At 35.2% G+C, this 16,631-nt stretch overlaps 1 protein-coding gene across 1 annotated transcript in view; it reads right to left on the bottom strand.

Annotated features, from left to right (window-relative positions):
• Positions 1-5,404: 5,404 nt before the first annotated feature.
• The window catches only part of LOC124359785, a 30,723-nt gene continuing 19,496 nt past the window's right edge, over positions 5,405-16,631 (bottom strand). Inside the window, 2 exon segments of the mRNA XM_046812810.1 lie at positions 5,405-6,868; positions 6,870-10,359. Coding sequence (XP_046668766.1) covers positions 6,716-6,868; positions 6,870-10,346 — 3,630 coding nt within the window. The 5' untranslated portion in view covers positions 10,347-10,359 and the 3' untranslated portion in view covers positions 5,405-6,715.

Below are 16,631 nucleotides of genomic sequence, written 5' to 3'. Positions count from 1 at the left end.
CAATCATCCAACTAACAAAATAAGTCTAGTGCAAAATAATTGTTCATGTTGTTGGTTCATAAAGGAATGCATTTTGTCTTGCATAATTATTTGTTGAAAAATACTGTGGTTCTACAATGAGACATGTAAAGAAACATCTTTTATGTTGGTTAGCTAGCAACACCTTGATGTAGACAAGTCCATTGAAATATTGTGTGCCATTCATACACTCGCTGAATATGTGTGAGCTGTGGAATTAAATACGATTAGTTTAATATCACTGTTAGAAAAGTATAGCTTATACACAAGTTGTTCAACATGCAAAAATAATTTTCATGTTGTAAAACTGTTTTAATAGTCGCATTTGTAATATTAAATAGCAAGAGTCTGCACATGTAAAAGTGCCTTGTAGAGTATCACAGACTAATTGAGTGAACTTGATCCTTGCTGACAAGTTTGAGCGTGTCAGGTACTGAACATATTTTCTGAAAATAAACAAGCACTTGTAGCCTTTGTATTTGTGTCTCATGTGTTTCTTGTGTGGCACGTTTTACACAGTGTTAAGTATTAACTGTCTACTGAATGTTATAATGACCTTTAATTTGTAGAATTTGTAACAAGACTGTTGATATAAAATTTTGTAAATTGTACATATTCTTAGTCTTGTAAGTAGAAAAATCAATACATTTTACTTAATGTGCATGTTATAATTTAAGTTCATGTGCTTTAACTATTGTTAGATTCTATGTTTGTTTTCTAATTTAAGTACTTTGTACATTCAGTGTTTCTGAATCTTAATCTCTTATCTGTAAAGTCTTTTTATAGTACTTATGCGAAAAATGTAAACTCTCCTATATCTCGTTACAGATCTTATCAAATTGTTACACACTCCAACCCTTAGTTTCTATCATTTGGGAGGCTGGAAAGTGTCATTTCTTCCTGTACAACTACTACTTGAAATTTTGCATGCAACCTCAGTAAACCTGTTACATGACATGTGGTGTGGTGTACACAGGCTTCTTGTTGTCCTTGTTTTAACATAGTGTGAATACTGGGAAGTATCACGTGACTTAATTTTTTTAATTTTAAAAAGAGTTTTATACTTTAAGGCAAAACTAGCTTATTATTCTGGAATATTATGGTTACCCACTGGAAGGTAAATACAGAGCTGTGGTGAAATTATTATAAAGTTTTGTTATTACTCATTAAATATTTCATGTCGTCACTCATTGTAGTACTGTATTTCCAAACAGAAATGTTTATTTTTGGTACGTGAATACTCATAAAATGAGTACCTCTGCTTTAGTAAATATATTAAATCCAGTCATTCACAGCATGTATTTGTGTATTGTGTAATATGGAATTATTTTATTGTTATGAATATAGTTTTACGTGTATTGATGCATGCTCTAATTATATTGCATGTTCAATCTAAATTAAAATACAAAGTACCTGAATAATAGAATAATTATATTTGGCTAACATCTAATTTATTGTTTTATCCGTAATGTGCAATTTGATGCTGAACAGAAAAAATATTTTATAAACTGTTTTAGTCTTGTATTTTATTTGTTATTAAACAGCTGTAACATTTGTATAAGTGTATTTTATTTATTGGTAAAAATAAAGTATGTTCAAATGATTGTCCATATGAAATACTAAAACAGTTTCTCTTGCACCCTTCTATATGTTCTTCATAATTTCAAGCAAATGAAATAACCATATGATAGTTGGTATTTTAGATACCTCTAACATTATTAAGATTGTCTCAGGATTATAAAACCTTCAAGGCCAATAAGATATTTATTTAATGACTAGCAATTGAGCTTGCTTTACCTTCACAGGACAAATTTATATAGTTTTATTGTAGTTGTTGAGCTTGGCAGAAATAGAAAAGATAATCATTATACTATAGATTCGTTTGAAATTGGGGTTTTTTTAATTTGATCAACTTTGAAGAAACAGAGTGTCATTTATTTAGAATTCAATAATTAAAATACTATTTTACATAAATATCTGAAATTTATCTTTCATGTTAGCCACTCAACAGTTGGAGAAAGTATTTTAGTCCACAAAAGTTAAAGTTCAAGTGTTGCTTTTATCCTTTCTCCTGAGAAGGGAGGAAGAAACATAGCAAAGATTTGTGTCCCTGAATGCCCACTGTGGCACAATATAAAACATAATGCAGCTATGGTGAGAAGGGTTTGCTTTGATTTGGGGTAGTTTCTGGAACATCATGCACTCAATTGTGCACCTGATGGCACAATGAGAATAATAACTCTTTACCTAGATACACAACATTTAATAGTCTAGATGCCATGTTAAAATGATGTAGAGTTCGTTTTGAGCTTCTTCATCGCCAACTTGTCTTTGGATCTTTCAGAGATGAACATATTTCAGGATTCAAGTCTGTAACAGCGTCGGACTTCAGATGCTGCACTAAGAGCAAGGTGAACTAAAGCTTAATCCTATGCGCTTAAAGGCAGTATTTATAATTTGTTCTTGGAGCTCGTAAAGCCAGCTCTATTGGCTGCCATCATCTTGTCGGAAGCACAGATTAATTTTTGCCACAATGTTATCTCAACTTGTATGTCCAGCTGTACTAGCTAAGATATAATATGTCCATAGCTCGGAATGCCAGCACCACTTAAACATAGCAGTTATTTTATAATATTTTCTTTGTTTAATAAATGAATGGTGAGTGTTGAAAATTATCAAGCAGCCTTATTTTAAAGTAATTTTTAAATTGAGCAGTAAACTTTAAATTTGCTTATAATTCTTCTTTAACACGTTCGCTGCAGGTGGTAACTCTGGTTACCGCTGCTACGCTGCACTAGGAGCGGGCGGTAACTGTGGTTACCGCAGAGCCTTTGTTCTGAAATGAGGTCAGTGTGCGGCCAGCACTCGAGCTATCACAACACTGTATTTCTTGCTCCTCGGGAGGTACTTTTCCCGCATTTTTATGGACTTCGTTTTCACATTAGACTTTTTCATTACTTTTTATGAATTTTTAAGTGTTTATAGTAGTAAGTGATTGTGCAACACAATGGATGTTCGCCTGGGACCAAGTGGTGTACAACAACCAAGTTCTAGGTGTATTTGTAAATAATAAACGACTTTAGGGTGGGTTGGTTAGGATGTATATATACATTTGTATCAATATTTTATTTTAGTAAACTTATTTCTTCTTTTTTCATAATTTGTATAAACTTATGTACTACAATATTTTTTGTAAACTACAATAATTTCAAATAAACACTTAAAAATATATTTTGTTATAATTACTCACCACATATTTGTAAATAATAACTGAATTTGAGTGAGTTAGAGGAAATGTATATAAACTTTTACATTCATTTTGGTTTACACACTTACGTATAAATATTGTTTTTTTGTCTATGATGACTAAAATACATTTCACCTAGATATGATGTATTAATTTGGAATATTCCCACTGCCATAAAAGGGTGTTCCCTAGTGCGAGCAGTAACTAGAGTTACCAGCTGGCAAGGAAGACTGTCCTCAGGAGCTAGCGGTAACCACAGTTACCGAATGTCCAAAATGGTAGAGAGTGATAATTTTTGTGACTAATGAGTAATTTTCATATATTTCTATTATATTTCATCCAAAAGTAAGTAGAAATATATTTAAAAATTTTCAGCATATGCGGAACTCTATATAGGGATTTTTAGCAGCGAACATGTTAAACATTGACTGTGCAAATGAGATGAATGACGCTTAGTGGGCCTATACACTGAAGTGATAGAAGGGATGGAAACGTAGAAAATTTTACTATAAGATGTGTGCCAACTATTCTTAACTACTTGTAGATATGTATTATTAAAAGCTTTATTCCATAAAAAAATATAAAGACTGAGAAAAATGTAAAAAAGTTCATGTCTGAGTATAACATAACTGTAAAGGCCTACTTTATAACATTTTATTACATGTCTTTGTTAACAATATATGTATAAGAGTTAAATTTTCCAAATGTATGTTTATCTTTGTATAAAAAAGATTCATTATAAAGAAATTTAAAATTATTTTTAATTTCTTTGAATATATAAAATTACTATGCAATAACGCAGAAGAAATTGAAAAATAACTCCAATCTTGGGAAGCAAACAACAAATATGGCCGCTGAGCTGTCAATGAAAGTAGTGTGGCTATCTGTACTGCCAATACGAGTTGCGAGAACAAACTACGGCACAACTAACACTAGCTGTCTGTAACCTGGGTGTGGCTAATGCTGCTGGCCTTTAGAGCACAAAGGGTTAACTCAACATTCACATAATATAAAACATAGTGTTGAAAGATTTACACTTTGGCAAATATTTTCTAAAGGCCTCAAGGTGTTCAAGCCTTGTACATTATGCCAATTTTCAAACTGATACTAGAAGTGCAGCGTAATTTAGTAATTAGCATCTCTAATGCAAGACAAAATATCTAAATACTATGCCTTACTTTTTAAATTCAAAATTGTATTTGCTTATAGACGTCCATTTGCCTGATGAGGGATGCAATAAATAAGTATTTTGTTAAATAGATTTCAGTTTGCTTTCTGAAAGAGAAAGTCAACTAATGATGCTATAAATTAACTTACAAAGAGATGTTCTTTTTGAATTTGGAAACAAATGTATACTCAAGCTACACTCTGATCTGAAAAAAATTCTTTAAGTGGGTGGGCCTTTATAATCAATTGAAGTTTTATGGTGTTTCTGGATCTTTGAAGTTATTTTTTTTTAATTGGAAGAAAAACATTTGTACCAGTCATCAGAAGTCAAAAGTATTTCAGATGAATTGTGCTACAATACTCCAAAATCCTAGGACGCTTTTGTTGAATGGATTGCCACCTTATCTCCATAGTCCAGTGATTATCAAACTAAAGAAAATAACTTCTCAAACATCCCCAGATAAATAATTCTGCCTGCAACATTAACTATGGGTTTACCCGTTGTTATTGACATGGCTGTTGACAGAATTAACTTTAAATTTCTTAATTCCTGCTAATCGTGTGAGTATTTTGGAATTGCTTAGTTAAATGTGTCTTCCACACAGTTTGTGCTATTCATATAAAGATCCAATTCACTAAGTACTTACTCTCTGACTGATGGACATGAAGCATGGAGGACTTCGCATTGAATTAGAAACTTGAAATTTGAAGTATAGTTGGTTGTTTGATTCACGCACCAAACAAATTCTGACTACCCATTTTTTATATATTACATTAAAAAATTGTTCCTTTGTGTGTTTGTTTATGTTTATTATAATGCATTATCTAATACACAATATATTGTGTTTGATGACAGTCAAAGTTATTTTATTATTTGATTTGTAATATGATTCATAATTACTGGTAATAATAATATAATGACCAAATGTTTTGTGTTATTTATTTGATTAATTGGAAAAAATAAAGAGTATCTCCACAAGAAAATTATTTTATAATTCCGTATAAAGAATCAAAACCAATACATAAACAACATAGTAGTTTATTTGACTCATGAGTAACACAGAATGGAGGGAACTTATAGAAATACAATATGGTGACTAGGTACACGTGATAAACTGTCTTCACAAGTTATATAGTATCAGTATGATCCCTTAAGGGCCCCACAGCTGCCCATGCCCTTATAACAAGTAGCCCATACCATTATGTGCTTAGCATAGTAGACATATTCCAAATGACCTTTGTAATTAGTCCAAGATGAACAGACCCCAGTCGCTTAAAATACATTTTCTGGATTACTCCATTGACAGAGGAATTACTACTACACATTTTTCCACTTAGAAAAATTAAAATATCATTTGGAATATTGTATTCTCTATAAACAATAAATAAATGTTAGACTACATACAGCAACACTGGCAAGATTTAAAACTAAATATTTTACAAAATCTATTACAATAAATACTTAGCGTTAACGCCTCTAGAGTATGTACAATAAATGAAATAATAAATAAATTACCTACATCTAAATATTACAAATTGGTTTAACTGAGCTAAAAAAGCATACAATAATACATAATTTTTAGTACTTAAAACCTACAACTTAAAATAAAACCAATGACAATACTTGCTTGATTCAGAATTACACTATTATACTACTAATATTATTATTAATGGGTAGTATGATATATTGTAGTAATATTTGACAAAGTTTCCTGATGCAGTCTTATACTTGAAGTAATTAACTAATTAAATAAATAAATTAAGCACCTATAGCACAATTTTTACTATTTACACAAGTGACAACTAATTATATTTATCTGCTGGTAAGATGTCTTATATAGTATTTAAAACAGCTTAATTGGTTATGTAAGTATGTCTTAAATTTTATGTAAAGTACCTGTAAACAAACAGACAGCAAACAAATTAATACCTTATTTAAATAAAAAGCAAAAATTGTATTTACGAGGAAAGTATTGATTTTAGGGCTATTTTATTATGCAAGCAATTTTAAGAGAAGTAAATGTATTAATATACAAGATAATAGTATTATTACGAAAAACAATGTAAGCACTAATAATAAAAAGTGTATTTTTATCTTACAGCACTTTTTTCAAGATATGGCTATATTTCAAAATAATGTGTAATGTTAACAGTTTCATTTTTGAATATTTATGTTACGGAAAGTATTTTTTTGGGTACAGTAATTTATCAAAATTAAGAACAAATTAATGATGTCTTTAAAAAGTTTGCGGATATGTTAAAATGGAATTTTTATTGAGGTTTTTAATTATTTTTGTTCTTGCCTGTAAAAGATGCACTTTTTACAGCTCTCTCTTCTCTGTCACCTTTGTTGAGTAAAACATCTTTGTCTTTTTCACCAACAACTCCTTTTGAATCTTCTTCTGAAGATGGTAGAATAGGTTTGAATCCACCGAAATAGTTGGGGTTTGAAGTTTTCAATGTCAAACTTACTGTCTTCAGTGTCTACATTTGCTGACTCCTCCAGTAAGTCTACAGGCTTGAGATTCTTGTCAGTAACTACGGTCCAACCTTGGCTCTCTGGGGCACTTAGACTGGCCATGAACGGTGCTTGGAAACCCACCGGTTGTGGTTCTGATGGTGTATAAGTAACCGGAACTTTGTGGTTAGCTGGTCTCTGTTGTGTGTACATTGTGGCTGAAACTGTCATTTCTGAATCTTTTTTCTCATGATTTTCTGTTTTCTTTTCTTCGGCTCTCTCAGTGGAAGTTTTTATCGTTGATGATGACAAACTAGTATTTAAAGTTGTTGAAATAACTTGGTTTGTCATTATTGGCTTTTGTGGAACTTTTGTGTCTTTTTTCATGTTTAACAATGGTTTTAACAGATTCTGAGGTTTTTTTGTGGCAAATGGCATGTAGTCTTGAAGGTATGGTATCAGATTTATTTCAGAATCATGATCTTTGTTTTCTTCTGTACTACTAGCTGGAGTAGGGCTGAAAGCTGTGTATTCTTTTGTAATAGAACCCGCGGACAGTATTCTTTCTTCTGGTATATTGTTGCTAAGTGGTTTAACTATCGGGTAAGGGAAATCGTTTTTGACCAGCGGTTTATTTGGAAGTTTAGTTTTTAATATTGGTGTGTCTACTCTATCTCTGCCTGGAATTGGAAAGTGCTTATTATCATCTAGTGGGAACGAATCAAGATCATCTTTTTCTAGGTTTGCAGGAGGTATTGGTCTTTGAGCCCGTGTTCCAATAACAACTACTTCCTCTGGAGTTGATTTGTGGGCCATTCCATGGGAACTGGGATATACCAAGAAAACGGGTTTTTCTTTGTCAATGGACTGTCTGTTTTCAAGTGGAAACTCTGGACGAATTCCAGATTTTCTCTGAGGATTATTTTGCATCATCTGTAGTGTTGTTACTCTGGATGGCTGTGGACCAGATCTCCTATGTACAAGTGGATCAACTTTGATCTCTGCTGAACTAATCTCTCTTTCTATTTCAGATTCATCATCGTTTCTATTGATCCTCAGGTGTTGTGGTTGAGGAAGTGGTGGTGGCTGGAGAGTGTCCAGTGGTTCTCTCATTCTATCCCCAGGATTTCCAAATGGCTGGTGGTAGTCAACATGGCCTAACTTAGCATTTGGTCTGAACTGGGGCAAAATATTGGGTAGATCAGGCCGTTGGATATTTTCTGGTTTCCCTCTATTGAGTCCTGGATAATTCTGAGGTAAAACTACATCCTTCTTTGGAATAGCATTTTGAATTGGATTATAAAATGGCTTATTATGATTTTCCCAGTGTGGACGTGGATAGTTGTCAGTTTCTCTAAACTGATGTGGTGGATCTTCATTTGGCACTCTGTAAGGAGGTGGGGGATGTGCCTGAATATGTATTGGTTGTCTAAAACCAGGCCTGTTAGGTTGATAGCTTTGGATGGGAACACGATTGTTTGGAGGTCTCAGAACCTGAGATGGTAAACTTACATCAGGGGGATTGTTTTCTGCTGGAGTGTTGTCAGGGAAGAATACTTGTCCAACTCCTTGACTTGGACGTGTGTCTAATGAATCTTTATTGTCTTCTTGTGAAGACGATGCTGGAACTCCAATTGAAAATGAGGTTTGAAGAGAATAACTAGGATTCTCTTGATCAGGTGAGACTTTTATAAAGTGATTTTCAATTTTACTTGGTACTTTAAAATTTGACTTCACTGGGAATTCTTGTGGTGGTCTTGGTTTCACACTTGATATTGGTCTTTCAGACGGCCATCCATTGTAAACTGGATGGTTTTCAGGTCTAGTTGAAATAGCAGGATTCTGTGGTTTATATTCTGTAGTAATAGTGGCATCTTTAATGAAAGGAGGTGGAGGAGGTGGTCTTTCGTAGACACTGTCTTTGATTGGTCTAGTAATTATGTTTGACTGTGATGAATCACTGAAAGTGACTGAAGTGTGTTGTCCTGGTACTAATTTTATTGGTTGATCAGGAAAAAATGATTGAGGGGCATCAGGTTTTGGTGGTTCCATTTCTGGAGGTAGTGTTGGATTTTGGATGTAGGGAATGTTTTGGTGTGCAGGCAATCTTTGGAATTCATTATAATCCTCAGGTTTTGGTTTCAAATACTCATTTTTATTGTACTGAATTTTATTGTTAGCTTCCTGTTTGAAAGCTGTATCAGATGTGCCGAAAATTGGCCTGAAAGGTTCCTCTCCAAATCCTTGGTAGAATCCTTCTCCAGGAACATTGTAGGATGGACTTGTGTTATACTTCTGAGATTGACTTGGTGGATTTGTAGCTGCTTCTTCTTCTACTGTGATTAAATCATTTGTTAAATTGGCAGTAGCAGTTGAGACAGATGTTGACAATGGTGTGGTAGATGTTGATATTGTTGAGGAGGCTTCAGAATATTTCTGAGATGTTGAATAGTAAATATCTAGAGGTAAAGAAGTCACAATGCTGACTTGTTGCTTTGAATTTTCAGTTATTGGTTTCAAAGAACTTGTTTTTGGCTTTGCAGTTGTTGTAGTAGTGGTGAACCGGAAAGTCGTAGGTCTGTAAGTGGTTACAGTATATCGTGTCGTGTCAGGCTTATAAGTGTGATGTTCACTAGGAACCGCTTGATTGTCGAGTGGTGTGTCTGAATCTTCTCCCTCATATTCATTATAATCAGTGTTCTCATACTCTTCTTCTGCTTCTGTTGTAGTTGAGGTTAGTTTTGTTGTTGATGGTGTAGTCGTAGACCTAATGGTTGTTGACTGGTATTGTATTTTTGGAGTTGTGTACTTTGATGTTGGCATTGTATAGTAGGAGGGAGATTGAGTTGATGTTGTTACATATTTGTGATTACTATAGCTAGAAGCACTGCCTGTTCCTTGAACTTTTGTATTTGCATAAGAACTTGAAATCAGAGGGAACTTGTCACCTGAACTGTAATGAACAGGTAAGTTGAGAAATTGGTGCAAATCCGGTGATATTTTGTAAGGGTTCTGAAGTATATCATTTGGTCGATAAATGTTGGGTCCCTCAATACTTCCATCTTTTCTGTCTATGCCATCATCTGCAAATTCTTGATCATCGTAAAAATAATCACTCTCATTGTCATCAGATGGAGCACCTTTTTCATCTTGTATACCAGATGACGTGTTCGATTCAACTTTGTCTGCACTTGTAGGTGTTGTCTTCTTGTTAAAATCTATTGCTCCGGTTAAGGGATCCTTTTCTACATAAAAAGGCTCACCCTTGTTGAAAGTGTAATATGAAGGTAACAGGTAGTCTTGAGGAGAAGCATTCTGTACTGTCATAGGAGGCTGGGAGACTTCTTGTACAGAAGCGGCTTGACTTTCAATAGCTGTAGCATTTTGGACTTCCTTCGGCAATGCTATAGTAGACGATATGAATAGCACACAGAGGACTACGTTGGTCAGGTACATTCTGATCCACTTTCTGAAACAAACAAATAAACCAGTTATATTGAAATTCAATCCACTCACTCTTTCTGCCATAAAACTTTCCAACACTGTATGCAACAGTGTACTTGGTGATAAAAACAGTATCTTAAAATCAAAATTAGGTGTATCATCTATAACATTAAAAACCATACGATCAAAAATTCTTTTTCTGTATCAATGTTTTTCATTTAATAGGTGGAATAGGGTTGACTAGAGCTACAGAAGTTGTATCAGGTAGTACAAAATATATTCCAAGTGTGGAAATTGGACAGATAAAAAGGTCCTGTTTTGTGGGTGCCAGTTTCCATTACATCACACCTTTCTCTTGTATTCATAACATTTCCTGTTAAAAAATTCTTTTATACAAAATTTTGAGTAAAACATGGCTAATAAATTGTTTATCTTGTCTGTTAGTCAAGCTTATCATTCTAGGGTCTGAAAAAATTAAATTTGTATGTCCATCTATGGGTCCAAATGATATCTCAAGAATACACTGACCTACAGATTTAAAATTTTGCAAGAGGCTTCATTTCTGTATAGACAACATTGAGTTTGGTGGTGGTGCATATAACTTCATCAGATTTGGCTGAGCATTAGCGAACTTTTTTTGGTTAACAATGACGGCAACAAGAAAACTAAACAATAAATTAATTTGTAAACAGACATATCATATGATATTTCAACATGACATAGTAAAAAATGTACTCTAACTACCCCAATACATCAACTTGGTAAACTATTATTATTTAAACCCAACTTAACAAACAAAAATGTAATTGTATCATGATTTTAATTAACTAGTCATTTCTATACAGACAAGAATATGTCCTATAATGGTGCATCCATGGGATGTGGCTGAATGTCAATGAAGCATATCTTTTGGTATGCTGGCACTATTTCTTTTTTGTTGTCTGCTGGAGTAACGTAAAAGTAATGCCTTTTATGTTTGATTTTCTGTCTTTATGTATGTCCAAATAATAAAATGAGCTATAAACTAGAAATTTTGCATGCACCTTTACAAAGGCTGTTACACATGGTGTGGAGTTTTCCTACCTTGCTATAAAAAATTTGTAATGAGGGAATTAAAATTTACTTGATCAATCAATACTTCATTTGTTTTTATTCACTTTAACATTTATCTGATTTGAATATTTTTATACGTTGAGTTCAAAAGAGTGACACATTCAGGAAGGCAAATAATGTACTATACATATTTGCGATCTATTTTGCGTTTTTCTTGACTCTAAGAACAAATCCAGAAAATACTACTATCTGATGGTTTCTAATCTCTGTACGATGAGTTCTGTGTTGGTAACAGAAAGCTAATCTGTCATAATTATTATTCCAGTGTATCGAATAAGAGAGCAAATTAAGGCAATTTTCACTGCAATATTCCATGCAAATTAAGAATGATATGAAAGACACTACAATTAATTCATTAAAAAGAATAATGTGTGTACCATTTTTGGCCTTTATGAAAGTTGAATGGTCATCGTGATAAATGACTTTGAAGATACTCGTCTACAGACAAACAGTTTTGTCTGCTGGGTGACGTTAGTAACGGATGATCGTTGGAAGAGAGAAACGAGCGGTTAACGAAGGGGAGGGTCCACTGTCACCTGCGGAATGTGTGAATCACGCATACCAGGATGAGGATATAAGGATGCCGCTATGCAGACTGGACGGAACTAGGTTACGCGGAGACATTCTAACAAGTGCGGACGTCCCTCCACCGCGGCGCGGCGCGGCGGTGACGAATAGGAACTACTGGTGCAAGTGAAAGGATTCGGGGTGCCAAGTGATGTGACGCTTCTCCAGTTATGTCGGTATGTAACGTTCTTTGACCCACTTCTTCGATTACAAGGGACTATTGGCAAACTCGGTTCACATGTTATGATCGTTGCTATATAATATCTCCAAGCTATAGTTGTATTGGATTAATATTTATGTTGGCTTGTTACTGCCACATAATCGGAATCGGTTCTTATAGATTAATAAACTATATTAACCACCAGCAACGTCTGGGGCCCCTGAGTGGGGGGGGGGGGCAAAACGTTAGAGAAAATAGTAAAAACTCTCTTACAAGTGTACATATAATTTTACCCTCGTTAAAACTTTAACACTTCGTTCATTTCGTTCACCTAACCCTATGTTGGTCACTAAATAGATTTTCTGACAAAATCAATGTTTTTTTCTCTTGACACAAACTTAATAAAAATGTCAATTAATACCTTATAAATTGTAAACGAAAGATATTCCAACTTTGAACATACTTCAATTTAAGAGGTTAATATCGTAGAACTCTAAGTTTAGACAATTTGGTAACAGCTGGAACACGATTCCGAGGAAGTCCCTAAAAAGGCAATGTAAGATTAAAAAAGGTAAATATGCTGATAATTTTGTGTTATTAATCGTGACATAGTAGACAGTCATAATTTCATGCGCTTCATTAATAGAAGAGGAGTACACATACAGATAGATATACTTTTGTTTGATCAAACCCATTAAATTCTTTATCGAAATTTTACTCCACATTTTCCAAACAACTTCAACTCTAGTAACCTACATTATATTCTAAAGATAATTAGCAGCCGTCAGAAATCATGAAACATGAGAGATGAACCTGCCCCCCAAAATACGCCTCTGATGGTATCCCCCTTGCGAAACAAAGGCATGGCCATCGAATATTCTAGGATGTTTTGAAAACGTTAGCACTCTAAAAACTCGAAAGAACCTTCATCCAAAAATGTCTGCGTATAATTGCTGTGGAGATTTGGCTTTAAAGTGGGAATTTCACAAGAACATTAGGCTTTATTACTGCACCAAAGTAGACTTTTCTTATGTATGGAGATTTGAAACTGTGTTGGTTAACCAACCCACTGAAGTGAAAAGTATCATTGAATCAGTAAATATATTTTCCACTTCGTCGCTGTAATTAACTTACTGTTTTTCCCAATCTTTGTCCCCTCTTAAGGCTTAACATTACATTCCTGCCAAAATGGAGGCTTGTTCCCCCAACAAATTCGTCTCATTCTGTAATAGAAGACCGTCATAGCGTTTATAGGTTATACTGGTCTTGGTCTAGTTCCAGCAGCCTCGCGCTCTCAAGCGAAATCTCGCACCACGACGTAGACAGATCCGGATGGTGGCGGATAGAGGTGAGGTGTATAATAGCAGACACATAGTTGAGAAAGTATCTTCCGGTTTCCGGTGTGTGACCTCACACCACACTCACATGACACACATGTTTACTCAACATACCGGCTTTCACTGAGATACGCTCTGAACCGCGTAGCCGTGCCGTGTAGTTCCGTGGCTTCGCTGCGCGTCCGTCGGCACAAACGAAATGAATGACTAATGTATTTTACTCTCAGGTCCTTGTCTACTTGCACTGCACATCAAATCAAGAGGCTCCAGGTGTTGGAAAAAGTGATGATGGAAGGAAGATGGACTACGGTGGTAAATAGTTCTTGGAGGTTGACTTGAGTGTCACGTATTTGCGTATAGGAGTTGCATGCCATATTTTCTTCGAGAAGATGATTTCGAAAAACTCATGATGTTGACAATTTTCCAGGAGTCACCTTCTTGTCTTGTTATTTTTATTTGCTCAAAATTGTTGTTCCGCTTGTTAGTATTTATTTTATAGGTTAGTATACCGTAATCAGCGTGCTATATATGAATTGTTGTATCATGTTATGTAGTAGAAGTTCATCATTCATGTGTGCAAATAAAAGCCCTGATAGCAAGGCATTCACTGCAACTTAAAAGAGCGTGTTGTCAGAGTTTGGAACATCCGAGACTGGTACTATAACTCCCGGAGCTATAGTTTCAATGTTATACGTGCCAATGTTATTCATTGTTTTTATGGCTATCACACTGCCTGAGGCTCCAGTCTATGATTGAACCAAGGACTGGAATGACACCCCCTTTCCGCTGGAACATTATTCAGTCAGTGTGTTTTCTTTATACTGCTAGTCAGCAACATAAACTAAACCAAACGGAAAACGAATAGTAATACTGAATAGGAAAGGTAGGAGGAGCTTGGGTACCCAAAATACTGACTCTTTATAATTCACTCGACTTCCACATATGGATTAGGAGTTGAACCTTGCAAAAAGCACTGGAAATATACTCCTCGATTGATGTGGTTTCAGTGATTGGACGTGACCAGCATTGACACTATGCTTCCCGGAGAGGGTGTGGTGCAAGAGATGTATACTACCATGTCCTGGTGAGATATCCCTTCCTAAAGGAAGGTGACGCCACTGCAAATTGGAGAAGCTGGGTTTCACAGAACGTGCGTTCTAAATTCTTAATTTGATAAGCTATAATTCTTAAATTTGTTTCAGAAACGGATGACTATACATTAACCATACATTCTTATGTAGAACCCAATGAAACAGTTATTATAAAGTAAGTTAGGTACTTTGGTATTATCGCTGAGGGGAGGGGGCACTATTTTTGAAAGACTTTTTCTTTCTTTTTCGAGGACCTAAAAAACTTCACTATTAAAAAGATCTTTATTTTACTTACTGTGAACATTACATGTCATCATTATATAAGTGCGGGGTGGCCACCGAGGCCCGTAGTGATGGCCAGGGGCATTTCCCGGCCTCAGGAGCATCGGTACTTCCTGACCTCAGATCACGTGCCAGATCGTTTGAAGTTTTAGATATTGAAAAATCTTTTGTCTCAACTAAATTTTATCTGTTTACATTTTATTGTTGACATAATCTTCATGATTTGCATTTAAAAACCTTTAGGCTATTTTGCGACCAACATGTGGGATTTGTCACGATCAATCATCAACATCAAAAACCTTCTTAGACACCCTCTGGTTACGCCTATTCCATCCGAACTAAAGTAACGGGGTTGTTGAAGGATACTACAACTCAGTGTGATTGCAAAGTAACGATACATTTCTGGAGTAGTTATAGAAAGTAAGATATTTCATTGTTTTTAAAATTATTTGTGAAAAAGCGCGCACGTGGGAGTTAATATGTATTAAAACAATTAAGTAGTGAAACTTAGTGGTTCACGCTTAAAGATATTGAATTATTAATAGGTAGTGCATTGCCACAAAAAAGGCTTCTCAGGAACTGCTCCTATACGCCACGCTCTAACCAAAGAGAGATTACAATAATATTTTTGTTACACCTCAGGCCTATAGATATAGAAAACGCTGCTTGGGTTCCGCACTAGTGCAATTCCTGAGTGATACATTTCCAACGCCTCTCTGAAGACGGTTATTAGAAGTTTAAGCCGAGATCGTGTGTATGTGTATGTCGTGTGTATACTAGATAAGAATGGAATGAAAAGTCACCAATGAAGAAAGGTTGAAGGAAACCAACCTCAAAAAGCGAATTGTTTCAGCCCCCTAGTATTACTAATACGTTCCAGTCTGTTTTAGAGAAAATACAAGTATACTTGTGACTATCAATGGAGCCGCCAAGAAACTTTGTTTTTGTCTTGCCATCACCTAAAATTGATTCTTAATGACATGCCTACCCTTATTAATACTTCTGAGCCAAATAACGCCATAAAGGTTATAGTATAACGATAGATTTCACTGCACAAAATGTGGGTCTGAAAGGTTGTTTATAATTGGTTGTTTACTTGTATGCCCATTTTAGTATGAAAGAAAGCACGGTGCGGCGTGTGTCAGTGTATACTGTGTACCTCGCACAGGACGGGACACGTTGATGATATGGTCAGGTGCCGACTCCCGTTAGGTCACCACTATCTGGGTCAAACACTTTACTTTTTATGTGCACTCTTCTCTTCTAAGTCGCCTAGACTCCTAGAGCCACTGGACCGGCATCTGTAGCCTTGCGGGCGGGCTTTGTACTAGTGCAGACTGCGAGCTGCACCTCGATCGTTCCTGTAGCTTGATTACGATCCATTGGAGGATGAAATGCTGCTGAGCGTTGTTCCAGGATTAAACTGGTGACCCTTGGGTATATTTCCGACACTTAAGCGACTAGCTCGTTAGTCTGCTTGAGACCATTGCGGCGTACAGCTGGACGGAATGGTTAATAATTAGCAGGTTATTGAGACCAGTGTGTCCCAAGCAGCATGACAATTAAGATTAAGTCATACATTTTAGTGACCTTAAGAAGTTTCTTCTTCTTCGACTACTGGTGCCAGTTACTGATTACACAAAAGGAAACTCTAATCAAGCTATGTCCTTGTTGGCTAAGGACTTTAACTATTAAATTAATAGTACCTGCTCGTTACAAATAAAGATACATCATGTGGTGTAAAGTT

Source organism: Homalodisca vitripennis, chromosome 4 (genome assembly GCF_021130785.1).
Source record: "Homalodisca vitripennis isolate AUS2020 chromosome 4, UT_GWSS_2.1, whole genome shotgun sequence".
Lineage (NCBI taxonomy): Eukaryota > Metazoa > Arthropoda > Insecta > Hemiptera > Cicadellidae > Homalodisca > Homalodisca vitripennis.
This window is presented reverse-complemented; position numbering and strand designations above follow the sequence as displayed.